Consider the following 18,969-nt stretch of genomic DNA (forward strand, 5'->3'; position numbering starts at 1 on the left):
TTTGATTTGGGTCCATACAAATAAAGATGGATTGATAGTTAGTTTCACCTTATATATTAAAGTAGAAAAACATTGGACACATCAGAATACGCCCTCACTTCACATTTTCCCCTCGACAGATGTTTAGAAAAGATGAACGTTTTATGTTAAAAACAAGGTATCAAACCTTGTTTTTATTACAATTTTCCAACTACCTTTGTGTCTGCTTTTTGCTATTTGTGTTACAGTATTACTGACGGGGACACAAGGAAGCCAAAGAAGCAAACATTTAAAGGACATGTCTGTCCTTTTTTTTGTACCTTGTTTAATATGGATGTAACCAACATATCAGTAAGAATCATTCTTGTTGAAGTGACAGCTGTTTTTAACAATAAAAACTTGATCCAATATCAATTGTTTTTTTTACCCTTTAGGACTCTCCATCAACATACTACACACAATGCAAACATCTGGAACTCATTAAAAAAACAACCTATACATGTACCTCCATGAAGGCATACATTAGGTAGACACAATAGACAAGTAATGTGTATCAAAAGTGTTCAGCTGCTTAGGTCAGGAACTTGAAGGCAAGTGTTTTCAACATGTGTTACTTTCATTTTTATTGCTAGCTGTCATAATGAAAATAAAAACAACAGTAAGAAAAATAGTAGTGCCTCCCAGTCTGGGTCATATGGTCTCTGGACCCTACCCCAACTGTGATTGGGCGAAACCCTGAACAGGATAATACAATTTCCAATAATAATGACACTTATGTTTACTATTACTGTCTTACGAACACAAGTGTTTCATCATTGTTCATACTTAAAATGTTTCCTTTTTTATATTGCATGGTGTTGCATGTGGATTATTTTTAATTTCATGTCATCTTTTTTTTATTTTATGTCTTCTTTTCATATCAAGTGACTTACACAAACATGGATGACTTTTTAAATAATGTTTTTCTTCATTAGGTTTTCTGGGGAGGAGGGGGGTACATAATCTTCTTTTGTGAAGTCACAAACAGTAGTGACATGATCTTTAACAAGAGCAGATATACCAAAGTGCCTCAAAATGTGATGAATAGTAAACTGAAAGTAAAACATAAATACCTCTTTCTACTCAGCTGTATTTAAAAAAAAAGAACATTTAAATATCTAAATACTCAGTTGGAGATGTTTTGTGCTTCTCTTGTGTGGGCATAAGTAAATGGGGTGTGTGTATGCATTAGCTTGTGTTCATTATGGTTCAGAATAAAGGCAGAAGGACACAGACCGGCTTCTGCGACTCATGCAGTACTGACACATACTCACTGATGGTGCTTAAAGTATATAACAGCGAAACAAGGTAGAGGTATCTATTTGATCAAACTCACCCTTCTGTAAACTTGTGCATGTTTCTTTAATGTTTTCTGTATGACTATTTCCATGCACACAAAACTCTTGGTTGCAGTATATTATGCATGCACTTGTATTTCACAATTTTTTTTCAATGGGTTTTCCAGCTAGTATGGCTGGATAGAAGTCCAAAGAGTGTTTTTTTATAAATGTTACCATATAAGAGCATTGTATTTAAATTATAAATGTAAGTTTGTATGTCAGTATGTAAAACCTACAATGATAATAGTCACACAATGTTTAGTTCTTCATGCATTTAGACATTCATTTAAACTACAAAGTGCAAACAGTAACATCATGTTCCGTCCAGTGTTTACAGACTCTATTCAACCAACAATAAGTGTGCGAATTGTCATTTTTGTACCAAGCATTGGAAGCAGAGCACAACATCAACAGTTCGAGATTATTAAATACACATGTGATTATTAAATCTCAATTTAAAGGGTTAACAATCTGTGAAATAATATTCACTGCCTTGCCAAATGTCAGTTAAGGATACGTTTGTACCAAAAATTTGAAGCTACAAAGACTGAAACTCAGAAAAAAATTACTTAGCATTCAAAAGTAACAAATCCACCATCATGCACCTCTGAAGCTTAAAACTTTTTCTTTTTCTGTTTTTTAGAATATCTTAGAAAACCATGAATCTAAGAAAAATCAGGCAAAAAACCCACTCATAAAATTAGAATAGAGGTGAGGTCAGCTAATAATGGAAAATGTTAACCCCCCCACCCAACCCCCCAAACATGTAGAACCTCGCTCCAGTATCTCTTCAGAAGGCGAGATCCTTGAGGCCCAACTGCCTTCAAACTGCTGTTTTCTGTTGTACACATTATAATCCATAGCAGTATAAACAAGCAAGTCCTTCAAGTGACCATCATGATAATATAGCACCACTTACTGAAAATTTGCATATCCCTTCTCACTAAAATTTCATTGTCTTGGTGCAGTGGAAGTATTGCATTTACAAACTATTTTCACTTAAAACTAAAATAACTTATTTGTTGTCTTTCTTTTTTTTCTTTTCTTTTTCACTTAGGGATCAACCTAGAGCTGGGCGATATTGGAAAAAGATGTTATCACAATACAAATTTTCATATCAGTCAATATCGATAATTATCACGATAAATATAAAATCATTATTTTTTTTAAATGTAAAGGCAGATTTTTGGTCTTGAGTGAAAGTTGAAGAAACCAGACTGTTTGTTAGCTTGTGTCTTGGATTTAGTTTTCAGGAAAGCTTCTCAAATCCATCATTTTTTTAACGGTGCTAACAGGAAGCGGCTCTTTTGTGTAAAATGAGATTTTTGCAAAGTTTTAGTTTGTAGTTTCTTATTTTTTCTGAAAATGTGCATAATTTCATTCAAATTTTCCACCAAGATATATCAAATTGTCTACTTTATATCAGTTTAGTCGAGTATCGTTTTGAGTACTGCACACCCCTTTAAGATTGCTAATTCACACCAAACGCGAATAAAATCATTTGTGCGGATGAATTACATGTAAAGTCAATGTAAAGACGTGAATTATTTGCACAAATGATTCAAGAGTTGAAATATCTGAACTCCAGCGAATCTATTGTGCCGCGATAGCCAATCAGTGTGCAGATCATCCGGTGACACTTTGATTCTATTGCTGTGCAGCTTCCCTAAACTATTTGACTCCATCTACTTTTTATCGGATCAGGAATAAACAGGAGCTCACTGTGAGGACAGAGAGTGAGGAGGATTATGTGGGAAGTTGTGAAAAACTTTGTCTGTCACTTGAATCCAGCTATGGGTTGTAGTAGGAAGTTAGCTCTGCCCCTTTAGCATAACCGGCTTCCCCATGTAATGTCTGCAAGCTCAACCTTGTCTGATAACAACAGACTATTGTCTGGTGTGAACGCAACATAAGGGTTCTCTTCTTCTTCTGTTTACTGTTGGGTGGCAACTAGCATTTAGGGCACATTAGAGTCCCCTCCCTTTCCAGTGGTGGGGGGGTGTTATTTATCGCCCAGCTCTGGCTCAAGCTGTAAAGATATCCCTACATTAAAATTGCAACATTTCTAAAAACATTCTTCTACCTCCACATCCAGCTGTGTTAGAGCAACATACATGTAAACCAACTCTTCATTTGGAATTTTAAATTGTTACCTGACAACGTTTGTTGAATAGTCACTGTGCTTTATTCTGTTTTGGTAAAATGTTTGGTAACATACTGATTGTGGCCACTTTACACCAACAGAGACATATGTGAAAACAACACATGCCAACAGTACAAGAATACTGATCCACTGCTGTGCTCCTTTCTCATATTGTGAAATTGATTGCCTTGTATCTTGATAAAATGTTGGAACTTAAAGCCAAAGATTGAATTTGGCTAGGATCAGCACAGCTCTGCCAAAGGTCAAAGCTCAGCTCAAACTCAAAGCTTATTTTTTATGTTTTTAATAGGGCTGGGCGATAATTCGGTAACAACAATTATCATGATAAAATCTTAAAGAGCAGTACACTACCCAAAACAGTAATTTACTAAACTCACAAGCAGTATACAATATGATATATCTTTGTATTATTTAATTAATTTAAACAAATATATCCAAATTACTTCAACCTGAGAAAAATTTAAATCTACAGATTAAAACTTCCAATCCAAAACAAAAATCTCATTTTACAAAAGAAACCTGCACCGGCAAAAATGAGTTATTCAAGAAGCTAACAAACCTTCTTAAACTTTCACTCAGGAGCAGAAATCTGCCTTTAAATTTAAATGAAACAATGATTTGATATTTATCCTGATAATTATTGATACCGACTGATATGAAAAATGTTATCATGATAACATGGGTTTTTAATATCGCCAGCTCTAGTTCTTAATCTGTCAGAGTTCTCTTGGCTAATTTTGTAACTAGAACATGTCTTGAAAGGAATTCAGTATTGGTCCTAAAGAAGGGCTGCTGTACTGCAGATGATGTGTGTGTGTGTTTGTGTGTGTGTGTGTGTGTGTGTGTGTGTGTGTGTGTGTGTGTGTGTGTGTGTGTGTGTGTGTGTGTGTGTGTGTGTGTGCGTGCGTGTGTGTGTGTGTGTGTGTGTGTTTCAGAGCAGCCTTCCCAGCACCAGTCCCTCTCTGCTCCTGGCTTCTCCTCTGAGGATCTCCAAAAAGCCCAGTTTTGTCAAGAACTCCAGCCTCTGTCGGTCTGTCGGCTGCACCTCGCAGAACACACCCTGAGAACCTAGTAATCCAAAACAGATCTTAGATTAAGATGTAGCATGGAAAATTAGCTGTCTAAACATTTTGGGATTTATTAATTCAATATTTGTAATGCCTTCAAAGTAGACTTGCAAATACAAATGTTCAAACCATTACGTTTAATAGTGTGAAAATCTCCAAAGACAGCTCTACAGCAGAGCCCTGCTTGCAGAGGAGTGAGTTAATTGGTATTACAACACTGCTTCAACTCTTAATTGTTTTTTGTTTTTTTGGTTGAGCTGTTTTTATGTTGAGTTTTGAGTAAGTCTGTAAAACTTTTAGTATTAACAAGAAAGTCCTCTGGAAAAGGTTTTTACAAGCTATTCAGAGGTATAGGGGTTTTAGGACAGTTGAGGTACAAGACTTTTGGTACCTTGCACCGCTTGTCCAAGGCTGTTGTACCAAACATGACTTATGAATGGACATCATGAGTTACTGATTTTAGGTGGACATAACGTTTTATTTTCAGTAACAAGACCATGAAGAGACTTAAATCAATGTCATGGATTTTGAAAGTCCAACGGCCCACCTCTAGGCGGTGGTGGAGTTAGTTTAGGGGCACAGTGTTAACTTAGTCACTTCCCTGTAATGAATGTGCTAAGGGGGGGAAATTCTTACTACCTCCATTTAAGATGCCATCAAAGTGCCAAGAGCTGAATGTCTGCCCAGTGATAAACCCAGTAATGAATAAAATCGAACTGTATAGAATGAACAATTGAACAATTTATTCAAAGGCAAACTCAGTGTTAGGTGACAGGGTTGGCCACTGAAGCTCTATGGATGCAAGTCTGCAAGTACTGTATCTGTCATGTGCCAGTACGGCTTGCAGTGCCCCATATACAGAGGCTATAGAGTAGTCCTTGTCGCCCCAGCCTCGACTATTTAATGCATGTCATCCCTCACTCTCTGCTCCCCATGTTTCCTGTCTTTCTTCAACTGTCCTATAACTAATAATACCTGCTACACAAAAGCAACGACTCACACCCTTATTCTCACCATTGGCCTTAAGTGCAGTGAGGAGGGCGTTCAGGAGGGTGCGGCTGATGCTGATATCCACCAGCTCAGGCAAGGCATCCAGGCGCAGCTGAGAAGGGAAGTGATAGAGGAGAGAATCTGGGTACTCTCCCTGGTCCTCCTCCATCAGCTTGATCAAGTCCTGCAAAGGGGGGGGCAAAGTCTGAAATCACTTCCAGGAGTATAATTCCATTTATAGGCATCGGGTACAGTATGGTTTGATACTAATGGAAATGAAATAAAAGTGCCCAACGAGCAAAGAACAAAGGTATTAATCCATGACAGAACCCTCCTTATGGTGCCACTGTTTGTACTAATCTATTTGTATTTATATATTTTTGTGTGTGTGTGTGTGTGTGTGTGTGTGTGTGTGTGTGTGTGTGTGTGTGTGTGTGTGTGTGTGTGTGTGTGTGTGTGTGTGTGTGTGTGTGTGTGTGTAACAACCTGTGTGCTTGTAACAACCTGTGTGTTGGGGTTACCCCCTTTGTGAGGGTATTTGTCCCTCATGGCAGGCAGCCAGCTGGCCTGGCAACGCTTGGCAAAAGAGCGAACATCCAAGATACCCAACACACAGCCACACACACCCAGCTCGTCCTCCAGGGTAAAACTATACTCTGGGCACAACGCCAGGCATGGTCCGAGACATCTATGGAAAGGAAAATACATTCATTTTGTTTTGTTTTTACGATAAATATCAGTTAAGGATGTCTCCTCTCTTCATTCACACACCTGTCTCCTACCACATCTGGGTGAATCACGATGGATTCTTGGCCATGCTGAGATCTAATGTAAAGCTGTCGCACAATCCGATACAACTCCACCTTTTCATACAAAATAGGAAAAAAAGATTTAAAGGATAAAATTGTTTAACAACTTTTGTTTCATAACCACGTCCACAGGACCACGTTTCCCCACACAAGAGTTATCAGTATTGATATTAGGTTAAGTTGGTTTCACTTTCTATCACATCTCTTATCGTATCACTTTGAAACTTTCTGAAATGTTCATAAATGTTCCATCCCTTTTCATCTCTAAGTCAGAGTGCCTACATACATAGCTCAGAACATTCTACCTTTACAGATGATTTCAAAGTTGTTTCTTAAGGCAGCAACATAGTGTGATTTCCACAGCAGCTATGCTAAGGTTTAGATATGGTATTAGTATACAGTATATCCTAAATGTAAAAACATGCATTTATTTTACACAACTTTCTCATTACCTACCTAAAGTACCTTGTTTGACCTTCATGACCTTTAGTAAATCATATAAGAATCACAAGTATAATGTGTATAACAGTAGCATACTTAGGTGTGACTTATTCTACCTTGTCCTTGCTTTGAAAGGGCCTGATGTTATAGAGACGAGAGGTTGGGAAGAGAGGAGGAGGATGGGTGAAAAGTTCGCTGCAGCTACCTATTGGGAGAAGCATCTACAAACCATCACAAAAACACAGAGGCAATCATAAAAGGGTGAATCTTTAAGATCATGAATCCATGAATTCAGATGTTGAAAGAGAAGGAGTTAAAAACTAAATTACTGTAATGTAAAACTGCACAACCTACCTGCACCTCTCCTGACACACCCCCTTTGAACACCCATGGTTCTGACTCTATTCCCTGTAGGTCTGCCCCTGTAGACTTTCCACACCCTATCATGAACAAGAACAGAGTATTATTCTGTGAGCATTATACAGTTTAAGCTAATAGAAAAATATAATAAAAATATAATAATAATAATAAATAAATATTAGCTTTAGTTCTTATGCTGGTAGTTCTTAGCTTTAGTTCTTATGCTGGTATCATGAATGACGGACAAGTAAAATAGTTTGCTGGAGGTCACTGTACCCTTTTCTGCTGAGCTCCACTACATTATTGCTGAGAAATACTGATTTGGTGTTGGTACATAGCAGTTGAATTTTTTCAGGTCCATACAAAGGGCCTACTCACAGTGGAAACAGTTCCTCCATGTGCCAAGGGAGGAGCCATCACTCAACACTCGTCCATCTAGGAGAGAGAGAGAGAAAGAGAGAGAGATGAGAGGCTGGAGTTGGAATACAGTATGTTTTACAGTAGTATAATCAAGAAATGTAAGAGCCAAGCACAGTATACTGTTATATACTATTTCATGATAAACTATTTTAGGGTAATGTGTGATGTAAAAATGCTATCTAATAATGCACTACGCAACACTGAAGGAACAAACTACTCGTGTATCATATCATCATACATTTTATAAATCAAAACGTTATACAACATTCTTACATTCAACCAGTTTAAATACTCTACTAGGTCTTGCTAAACTTCTCTCTGCTTTACTACACTTTAGTAAATGTTATCTAGAACCACAACATGTGCTTTCTTAGAATTTCATATATGACTTTAAAATAGGGATGTCCCGATTCCGCTTTTTTGGCCCCCAATCCTGATACAATTTTTTAATATTGAATATTTGCCGATACCGAGTCCCGATCAGATACTTGGTTTACCTAGATAATAGTTGCACAAGAGGTAAGAGAGTTGAGCTGCACACTGTTGTTTTTTTTCTTTAATAAAAATAAGTAATTAAAAAATATATACAGTTGTGCTCATAAGTTTACATACCCTGGCAGAATTTATGATTTCTTGGGTAGTTTCTGTTGTCATTATGATATAAAATGAGTAAACACAGTTGTTTGACAATAAATAGCTTCACCCAACCACTAACCATGAGTGAAAAAAAGTTTTTCTCTTATCGTTCATATTCACTGAAAAATGGCCAATAGAAATCACATATTCTGACGGGGTATGTAAACTTATGAGCACAACTGTATATGTCCTATGTTTATTCATTTCAACTTAATCCAGCTAGCTTTGTTGTAAAACTCATAAGACAGTGTTTGATTCACAATAGCAGCATCCGGCTGTGAGACGGAGAACGTAAACATCTGGAGTGACAAGGAGATTGAAACACGCCTGGTTACATGCCATTAGCAACGGAGTGGCATGCCGGTATAGAGAATGGCAGTTGCCACGAGCAGTGATGTTGGTAATGCTTATGTGACAGACTGTCCTGTGTTTGGTTTATGTTTTCGCCTTTTTGAAACATATGTCCCAAGAGAGTTACAGCAGGGTGTGTATAGCAGATGCTTTTTTCTGTAATGTGTCTGGCGGTGCTCATGTGAGTTCTACAATAAAATCTAAATCATGGTTTGAGTTCTACAACAATGTCCCATTTATTATTTTCTCATTATGTATACACAGTTAAGAAAACTCAGAAGGCTCCATTTCACTTGTGCCTTCAGCTGCAATATGTATAAAACAGATAATAGCATAGTACTGCATCATACAGCACCAAGATAATATTGTAACAGTCGCAAAACCACATACAGTAGTACGATGCATTAAAAAACTATCTACTTATTGCCTATATTTCTCTATATACTCACCCAGCCAACATATGAAGGCTTTGGCGACCAGAGCTGTGTTTCTCAGGTCCCACACATATGGGTAAAGGTCATAGAGCACAGCCCTGTTGGCCCCACCAACCACGCTGTTGTGGAGTTGGACTATGTCTTGACATAAGGACAGGAATCTGGAAGCCCTGCTACGCCACTCATCAATCTGAAAAATCGGTGTGAAATCACTCACAATGATGTGTTTCAACATTCACCACATAGAAATGTACATAAAATACAGACCTTCTGAGGTGGCGCCTTATTGCTATTAGCACAAACCAAGTGACAGTTGGTTTTGAGCCAGGTTAGGTCCTGCAACAGTTTATGGGCAGAGGGGCCGTGCTCATGGGGTAGATAATGAAGACCAACCAGCAGTCGTACTTGGGCCTCACTTAGTAGGCCCTTTCCACCACATTGCCCTCGACTTTGGGCCTTCTGCCCCCTGCCTCCGCCTAATGGCGCTTCAGGTCTGGGTCCTGGAAGTTGTGGATAAGGTGGATAAGGCTGATTTGACCTCATCTTCTCCCCCTCTAATCCTTCCCTCAGCCCCCTGACTTTAGTTGGAGATGATGGGGGAGAGCTGGAGTTCAGGGGGAAAACAGGAAGTTTGGCCACGGGAGAGGATCCTCTGATGGTGGCGGGGCATTCAAATCTGTCTGAAGTTTTGGAACGAAATGCTGGAGCAGAGGACCGCTGGTCTGCTTGTGCAGGCTGCCGACCTTACAGATAAAAGGAAACTGGTTTTGATTACAACCATGAAGATGTTACAGTGGCCAAAATAATTCTTTGTGTAGAAGTCTGCAATTTTTTCAACAAGGTACTGATTTATGCAACAAAATAATTGATTGGTTTCACGGGTCCACTCAAAGGTCATAAAAGGAAGTATCATCTTATTTCACAACCAAGCACAGCTAATGTTGTTTTACCTGCTTGTAGTGGTTGGTTGAGTTCTTCCATCCAGTCATGTAGTGCAGCAGACAGAGCTTTATCTGGACAGTATTCACACTCCTCATCTAAAGCATACATGACATTGTGTTATTATGAAGACATCTTCCTTCTTCCATTCATACAGTACACAGCTTGAAACACATTCTCAAATCATTTAACATAATCTATCTGGGATGTTGATTCGTGAGTTGTAGCAAAACATTTATATTAATAATGTCATTTTTGTATTATTTTCAGTTTCACTAAAGAAAGATAACTACAGGGAACTCATCAAAGGCAGCAACTCTGTCTCAGAGTTTCTTTCTCTGTTTAGCTGGTTGGATAGCTAGCTTCAGCAGCTAGTGAGAACTACACAGCAGGCATCCCAAATTCTTTACTGGATGCATAAATAAGTAGAATTAATTAATTAATCAACACATTAAGCATTTTTTAAAATTAATTTAATTGTGTTATTTAGTGGAAATGTAATGCCTGAGGAAGATTTGAGAAATAATTGTATCAATATTAGATAATTATTCATTTTAAAATAATACTCAGCATCATGGTAAATGAACATTAGGTAAGCTTGTCACCTAGCAGCTAGACAGTGACATCATTCCAAGTAAGTTAGCATTACTGAGCTGACTCAGGCTTGGACCAGCTCTTAGATATGCTGCTATAGGCTTAGACTTCCAGGGGAACTGACACACTGGGATCCTATTTCACCCCTCTATCTGCATATCACTTAATTCAACTCTCCTTGTCCCATTTAAGTTACTAACCATAGATCTTTCTGGAGTCCCTGAGCTCCCTTGTCTCATATGTTCCTCTGAATCGCGGCCGTAGACGGCCTGCTGCTGTGGACGTTCCAGACTCCAGCAGCAGCAAATACAACTATCAGTCTCATCACTATCATCTCTCTCTCTTATTCTCCTCTATCCCTCTTTCCAACCCCAACTCAGTGGAGGCAGATGTCTGTCTAACATGAGTCTGGTTCTGCCCAAGGTTTCTGCCTGTTAAAAAAGGATGTTTTTTCATGCCGATGAACTAGCCAAATACTGCAAAGTGCTCTACTCATGATGGATTAATATGAAATAAGAGTGAGTCTTACCCTGTCTTGATGTTGGGTCTTTGTTAATCTACAACTATCTCTTTCTCTACCACTGCTCATGGATACTTTGACCCTTTAGCCTAATCCTTCCTGACACCCCTCACCTTTTCTCTCCCATTGTCCAGCTCTTAACCAGCTTCCCAGCGTATGTAGGGGGACATAGTTGGCTTCAAACTCGCAATTGGGGTTGAGTAACAGGCCTCTCAGGTGGCTCCTCAGCTTAGGCTCTCGGCCCTTAAAAGGCCCCAGAAAGAGACGTCTTGAGTCATAGTCATTAGCGTGCAGGTTATCCCAGATGAGGGGGGGACGCTGAAGGACACACTCCACCTCAGCCAGGCAGTCTACCGAAAGTCTCCTGGAGATCACTTTACTGCCTGTGGGACGAAGAGTACAGAGGAGTGGTGGACAAATGGAAGCCTTTGACACATCAAAATCCAAGGAGACAGCATTTGACCGAAATTATAGATATGTATTAGAAATGTTTTGCTTGAAATAATTATTTTATAACAATATGTATCTTACTTGCATAAATATTTCTGATACATTTTTAGATGTGCATGTGTCTCACCTGTCCATACTACAGTAATGTCAGGCAGCAGATCCTCTCCAACAGTCTGCAGGTATGGCGACTTGGAAACACTGGGAGAACACAGTGAACTACAGTACTCTGCAGGGGAACAGAGAGATAGGTAAATGTATTTTTATGATCAAGCTTTATGGACAGGTAGTAAATACAGACAATGTCGAATGAAGCAATGTCAAATGAGATGTCCTGAATACCAGCTGTGCTGCGATTTGGTTGTAGGCAAGAGGCCGCACAGATGTAATTCCACACAGTGATAGTCTAGTCATCCCTCACTTGTCCTATACTTCAATGCATCACTTTGATGAAATAAAAAGGAAAACATAGAAGTACTGGTATTCAGTTAAGCATCACAACCTCAAGAGTTATATTGTTTTTATACAATAGCTATACAGATAGCATATAGTAGCAAAAATAAATGACCTGCAGCAGACCATTTTATTATACTCCACCAACTCAACTGGTTCTGTAACTTAAATTAAACTGCACTGTCGCCAAGCAACCAAATAATTCTCCTGAACTCTTTGTCTCCATGGTAAGCACAGACAACTTGCATTGTGTTATGTTCTTGTATCTGTTTTGATTTTTCAGAGTATGGTATGGCATCAGATTTGGCAATCAATACAAACGCTGTCCACTGTCATGTTAATTGACTGTATTTAGTTGCCCTGTTTCCCCTGTCCTGTGTTGGATCATTGTTCGTCTCTCCTGTGCTCTCTGTTTCTTCTTCCCTGTGTTTCCAGTGTTTTCTTTTGGATTTAGTTTTTGGACATTTTAAGTAAGTTTTTTTTGTTATTTGTTTATCAAAACCTTCTATTTTTAATCTGTGCTTGGGTCCTCCTTCCACCATTTTTCCCCAACATGACGTAATGATCCAACTCAAGACAGGGTAAACAGCAACTGAATACACAGAGTAATTAACACAGGTGTGGAACTCAGGACACAGGTGAAACTAATCAGGGTAATCAAAAAGGAGGGAAACACACAAGGGCAGGAAGTAAAACTAAACTGGAAATACAGGGATCAAGAACTTCAAAATAAAAAAGGAAACACGAGACAAGACTAAGTAACACAACAACATACATGGATCACTAATCACACAAGGAAGACAAAGGATAACTAATACAGAATGAACACAGGGAGGAACCAAGGCAGGGAAACACTTCACAATCAAATGATTTTGCCAATAATAATGTACATATTTTCATGCAGGGTTACTTTTAGAGAAAAATCCTAAAAGTGTAGACTTAACATCAGGGATAAGTAGCTCATATAACAAGTGTGAGGACACATGTGGCTACACCGTAGAGCTGGGCAATATTGAAAAAGATGCTGTAACCATAAAAAGTTTCACATCAGTCACAATCTATAATTATCACGATAAATATCAAATCATTATTTCATTTAAATTCAAATTAAGATTTTTGCTCCTAAGTGAAAGTTGAAGAAACCAGACGGTTTGTTAGATTGTGTCTGGATTTAGTTCTCTGATAAGCTTCTTGATCCACCATTTTTGACAGTGCTAACAGGAAGCAGGTCTTTTGTGTTAGATGAGATTTTTGTGAAGTTTTAGTTTGTAGATTCTTATATTTCTTAGATAATTTGATTTAAATTTAACACCAAGATATCAAATTATTTACTTTGTATCAGTTTATAGAGTGTTGTTTTGAATAGTGGCAACTAGTGTTTAAGGCACGTTAGTGCCCCCTCCCTTTCTAGTGGTTGGGTGGGTGTAATTACAGGCTTCATATATCAAATTTTTAGCAAACGTTTTTGATATTTATATGAATACAACCAGGTTGGGATAATTATCTTTAGCGATTTATCGCCCAGCCCTAATGCACCATCATCCCTGGTAACTTTGCCAGCTCTGTAAAGAATATAGACTTTCAGATTAATTTCATTGTTAGCTATTCTTTTAGTGGGGCTAAGTTTCAGATGATGTGATAACACTAGGTTTGTACTGTTTAACCCATACTCAAAGTAAATAGGGTAACCAGGCAAAGTCTTTGGCAAACGCAAAATTTGCACACACAGAAACTATTACATAGTCCTTTAGACCACAAACATACCAATTCATTGAAGTTCCCCCTACCTGTAGGGCAGAATAGGAAGGTGGGTGGTTCACCCAAGAACCGATAGATCTCATTGGTTAAAGTAACCTGAGCATGGGCGAATGATGAAAAGGCCTCACTATCAGCCTGACACATGGAGTGATCGATGTCATCAAAGAGAATGGCATAAGCCTGACAACCGAGGTCAGATACCTAGAGAGAAAAATAAGCAGTTAACCACAGAGGAGAAGAAACACAGACTCAAACTTTTTTAAAGTTCAATTGCTGCATTATATATTATCTTAGTGTGTAATATACTTGTCTCAGCTTTCGTTTGAGTAGTGTCAGGTCACAAGCAGAAGAAAAGACGATATCCTGACCAGGTGAGAGGGCATAAACAAACCTCAGTCCTCTTGATTTGGCCTCCAATATAAGAGTACGTAACTGACCTAAGAAAGGCAGAGAAGAAAAACCAGAAAACTAAGGTAAGACAAACTGAGATGATTGAAATGCTACTACACTCTTCAAATCAGATAGATAGATAGATAGATAGATAGATAGATAGATAGATAGATAGATAGATAGATAGATAGATAGATAGATAGATAGATAGATAGATAGATAGATTGATTGATTGATTGATTGATTGATTGATTGTTGTTACCCTCTTCCTCAGGAGAATAGACCTCTCTCCACAACAGTCTGTGTTTGAGGTCATCTTTCGGGCCATATAAGTAGGTGTTTAACCCCCAGCATTGCATCCTGACACAAGAAGACATGGGTGGAGGAGATGTGTTAGTGTAGACGTAGGTTATTCCAGTGCTATCTGTGTGTCTGCTAACGTGCAAAAAGCCAAAAGAAAAAATACAGATAAAAAATAGAATTAGAAATAATAGAAAAATTGACCCATACAAGAAATTGATTATTTATTATGATCTGTCTTTGCTACAAGAAATAACTTTCTGAATATTACACACTGTACATAATACCACTGGCCTACTCTCCTATACTTGTGAAATCAGTTTTGTAATGAATTGTGCCTGTATCCCGCACTTAAATCTCCAAAAGGAACTGTATGAGATATCATATATTAAGATATAAATGAAAAGGCCTAGAGAGAAAAGCAGAGGCAAAGTGGGCAGGCCTGCTGCTTTTCAATGCAAGGTTCCTTGGCTCAAATTCCAGCAGTGAAAAAATGTTCCTTACACTATAGTTTGAGCTGGGCTTTAGAAGTACAACATCCAAATCGTGGAGTGAAAATACCTAAAAAAGAAAGCTCATCCAAGCAGCCCTGTGGTATTGAAGATAGGCCTGCTACCTTCCAATCTGATGGTTGTGGGTTCAAATCCCACAAGGGACTTCCATTGATATCAAAAAAATGTATCGTAACAAATCTTTTTTTTGGAATAGCTCACAGTACTACCATAAATTATTCATAATTCCACAAGTATGAGCCTGACCTTTGCAGATGTGTAATTCTGTGTCAGTGAATTCTTTTATATCTGCCTGACAAATCAGTGCAACAGAATTGAGCCCTCAGGCGTGGCATAATTTCTCTTAAACAGTATTCATGTACAACAACATATACACATCATTACTAACCAAGTGAGTAGCTCCAATCTGATACTTGTATAATACATGCAAGACAGTGTGAAGAGACTTACCATTGAAAGAGAACTTTCCTCTGATCCATAGACCATGGTCTCCCATAAAAACCTGCAAAGGAAAACATAAGGAAATCTTTGCATACATGTAACTTGATATGTACACCCCATATAAATATGTATAGACATTACCAAATACACAACAATTGTGTGGAAATGTGTTCCTGCCAATATTAAAACGTGCTCTCTGGATGCCCCACCAATGCATGAAACATAAAAAAGTAACATCTGGATGCCTCACCAATGTATAATACGTAAAAAAAAAACTCTTTGGATGACTTTCTATTTTAAATAACGTGGAAAAATACTCCTGGATGCCTTACAGTTAATAAATTGCTTAAAAGCGCCCTTTGGGTTCTTCTTCTTTGGATTTAATGCACAAAAGAGCACTTTGGATTCCCCTCCTGTTAATTTACTGTAAAAAAGTGCCCTCTGGATGCCCTTGTAGTTAATTATGTTATGTTAAGGTCACAAAAAAATCACAACAATGCAGGAATTAAGTGTTAGATGTTCAAAATGTACCGCTGCATCAATACAGTTTAGTTTATTTATTATTCATCGCGTCATGCACGGAAAAGGTGCCCAGTCCTTATGGACTTATAAGACACAATACAAAAAAGCTGAACAAAATTGGAGCAACAACATAAAAAGAAAAAGAAAAGAGCAGTTACAATACAGCACGTCTTCACCAGGCATGCAAAACAAATCAGGAAAGTTTTCTGATATTTTTTTAAAAAGAAGGCACCTGAGATCATGATATGATGGACAGTAGAATAAAAAGTGCATTTCATTTTCAACTTCATCCAGATCACACAAAGAACACTTTCTCTCCTCCTCTGGAACAGAGTGGAAGCGGCCTGTTTCTAATCCCAGAGGAAGGATACCACATCTCAGCTGAGCACAGGCAGACCTCTGAGCTCTGGTTAGGTTAAGAGTGACACAAAGCTCTGGCTAATACATTGTTTTGAACAGATAATGTGTTCTTAGTTTGGGCTTACACAGGACCTCTTCTAACCATTTGTGTTTGTAAATGTCAAATAGTTTTGTTTTAATCTGACTCACACTACAAGTTCACTTGTTTCTATAAATATATTGGAGACCTACCTTATCAAATATTTTCACAAGCTGTGAGGTCCAGGTGCAGCTGTTAGAATAATCCCAGTAGAAGATTTGTTTAGTTACCCTGTTGTCTGACATATTAATAAATCTATTCCACAGTCTCATCATGTCGCCCATATGCCGTACTTGGTTCCCATCCCATGTCACCGTACAATGGGGGGCATTTAAAAGTTACATTTAAAGTCACCCTTACCTGTGCTACCAGGTGTTTAAAGGAGGCGCCCTTTTTATTCACCCCTGCCCCTCAAACAGCCTGAGTACGCCACTGTTCACTATCATGGCTATCATCACGTCATCGTCATTCATTTAAACACCATTGTTGTCGTCATCACGTTCATCAACGCTAGTATCATTATCGTCATCATTGCCACCAGCCATTGGCCATTATCCATTAACCAGGGTATTTTTATTACATAAATCGGCAGCCTGTGAACGAGACATCAATGAATACTAATTACTGCCTGATTTCTATCTCCACTTCAAGCCCTCCATCTCATGTTATCCTGGACCTCTGCTACCAGCACGTCAGCACACTCACAGAAAGTAGTCTACTACTCCATCACTCGCTCCTTCACTAATAACTGTGGTTTGTTCAAAATCATCACAACGAGGTGAGACGACAATCACATGATAAGACAGTAGGTCAGTGATGAAGTCAGCCGCTCTTACCTTCTACCACCCCACAGAGGAACTGCTTCTCCTCCTCCATTTATTCCCAGCCGCAGCCTCCCGACGCCTGCAGTCGGCCCCAAATACGCGAGGGAAGACGATGTGCTCGGCGAGTCAGCTCAGATACCATGGATATCCGTCATGTTTCTCCTTCATCTGCCTCCTTCCCCTCTCCTCCCTCACCTTCTCATCGATGGAGCGTCGTGCTGCGTTCAGGAACTCAGAAGTTGCTCCAATATTCGAGCACTCGCACACAAAAGGAGACGGGGAAAAATGAAAAATGAGTGCGAACATATAAAGGTTTTTTTTTTCCTTTTCTTTTTTTTCTGTTTTACATTCAGAAAAAAAAACTACAGAGATATTTTTCCTACTTAATGCTGTGGTGACCATGGGTATTTTTAGACCGTTTCAAGGAGTGCTGACAGTGGTACTCAGGTTGTCTGAGGGGTAGGGGTGAAATGAACAAAAAAGGGCACCTCCTACCAAACCCCTGGTACTCAGAGTTTAGGCAAGGCACGTTTATTTATAAAGCAGCATTCATACAAAGAGGAATTGAAGTACTTTACAAAGTTAAAACAAAAACCAGAACAGTAACAATCAACAAAAACACACAGCAAACACTTCAAAAATGTTATATGTGACAAGTTATGTTTGATCTACTCTCTCTTTGTGTGTGTGTGTGTGTGTGTGTGTGTGTGTGTGTGTGTGTGTGTGTGTGTGTGTGTGTACTTATGTAACTTAACGTACATAGTAAACAGTGTTGGGTCTTATTATTTATTTAAATTAGGAGGGATTACTATAAATAATCAGCACCCTTCACTGCTCTGAAGTTTGTAACTTGCAGTCTTACTGTCCCACCGGAATCAGAATCACAACTGATCTTGTCTTCATTGAGATGAACCTTTAATCATTTGATTCATCCAAGCGGCAACCTCCGGTCTCAAACGATGAAGCCCATGCGGAAGTGTTATAAACTGCAATACATCGAGAATCCGCTTGAGGCTGGCTGCAGAAACATCGGAAACCACATAGAAATGAATGGGAAAAAGACGATCTTTGCAGCATTAATAAACATGTTTACAGCCTGGTTCAAAAAAACGGCTTGGCTCTATGAATCTAATCTCTCTAATGGCACACACTGTACGGGGGGTGAATTTTTTCTAACGTGACGGTTCAGAAGATATTAAGATTCCGAGTTTTTGCCCAAATAAGGACACGACTGACGTGACTCCCGGTCGGGAACACATAGCTATTGGCTAAGAGGCTCACACTACATCACACTCTGCCTGGTTGAGTTCCGCATCTCCAATATGGCTGCCGGCGTCAATTGGCTTCAAAACAGCTCTCAGGAACAGATGGGTGTCATCACGGATACTACGTCCATATTTTATACAGTCCATGGATTCATCTCAGAACTTCTTCCCAAGGATTAAGACTCACACATTGAATCTTTTTTGTGTCGAGTCGCAGGCCGAAGCTGGCTCAGACCTCTTGACGACGCCCCAGGGTGCCCGTATGCCCAACAGGATGAATTTAAATGTATTGAGGCAGCTGTAACAAGAGGGGGTCTGAGGGTCCTCCCTGAAAAAATGTTGAGCATCTAACACTTAATTTCTGCAATCTAGTGAATATTTATGTGACCAATTATGGGTGAAATTGAATTATGAAAAAAGGAAAACACTAAACCTTTTATTCATTTCTATATTATTGATGACAGTACAAAATTAACATAACATACAATAAATAACCACAAGGGCGTCCAGAGGGCACTGTTTTTGTGTTCTTATA

At 38.8% G+C, this 18,969-nt stretch overlaps 1 protein-coding gene across 2 annotated transcripts; it reads right to left on the minus strand.

Moving 5' to 3' along the window:
• Positions 1 to 1,615: 1,615 nt before the first annotated feature.
• si:dkey-183c6.8 (protein O-GlcNAcase) lies at positions 1,616 to 17,690 on the minus strand. 2 transcript variants are annotated; one of them, XM_034677029.1, is made up of 17 exons: positions 17,182 to 17,690; positions 15,394 to 15,445; positions 14,394 to 14,491; positions 14,048 to 14,178; positions 13,771 to 13,942; positions 11,661 to 11,759; positions 11,197 to 11,466; positions 9,981 to 10,067; positions 9,298 to 9,773; positions 9,046 to 9,220; positions 7,568 to 7,624; positions 7,184 to 7,269; positions 6,946 to 7,050; positions 6,351 to 6,442; positions 6,084 to 6,267; positions 5,604 to 5,763; positions 1,616 to 4,590 (listed from the first exon to the last, which is right to left on the minus strand). In XM_034677029.1, exons 1-17 carry the CDS (start codon positions 17,219 to 17,221, stop codon positions 4,454 to 4,456), a joined length of 2,421 nt encoding a protein of 806 aa, XP_034532920.1. In that variant the 5' UTR covers positions 17,222 to 17,690; the 3' UTR covers positions 1,616 to 4,453. The 2 variants fall into 2 exon arrangements, with proteins under 2 accessions (XP_034532920.1, XP_034532919.1); XM_034677028.1 differs by having other exon boundaries at positions 6,066 to 6,267; positions 17,182 to 17,423.
• Positions 17,691 to 18,969: the final 1,279 nt, after the last annotated feature.

This window comes from Notolabrus celidotus, chromosome 23, assembly GCF_009762535.1.
Source record: "Notolabrus celidotus isolate fNotCel1 chromosome 23, fNotCel1.pri, whole genome shotgun sequence".
Classification (NCBI taxonomy): domain Eukaryota; kingdom Metazoa; phylum Chordata; class Actinopteri; order Labriformes; family Labridae; genus Notolabrus; species Notolabrus celidotus.

What these genes read in the sequence shown, in the direction of transcription:
- si:dkey-183c6.8 (XM_034677028.1), bottom strand. Translation starts at nt 17,221, where the DNA reads ATGGAGGAGGAGAAGCAGTTCCTCTGTGGGGTGGTAGAAG. An exon ending in AGCCTTCATATGTTGGCTGG is followed by an intron (nt 7,625 to 9,045) that starts GTGAGTATATAG and finishes TCTCTCTCCTAG; the next exon opens with ATGGACGAGTGTTGAGTGAT. An exon ending in CCAGATGTGGTAGGAGACAG is followed by an intron (nt 6,268 to 6,350) that starts GTGTGTGAATGA and finishes TCCTTTCCATAG; the next exon opens with ATGTCTCGGACCATGCCTGG.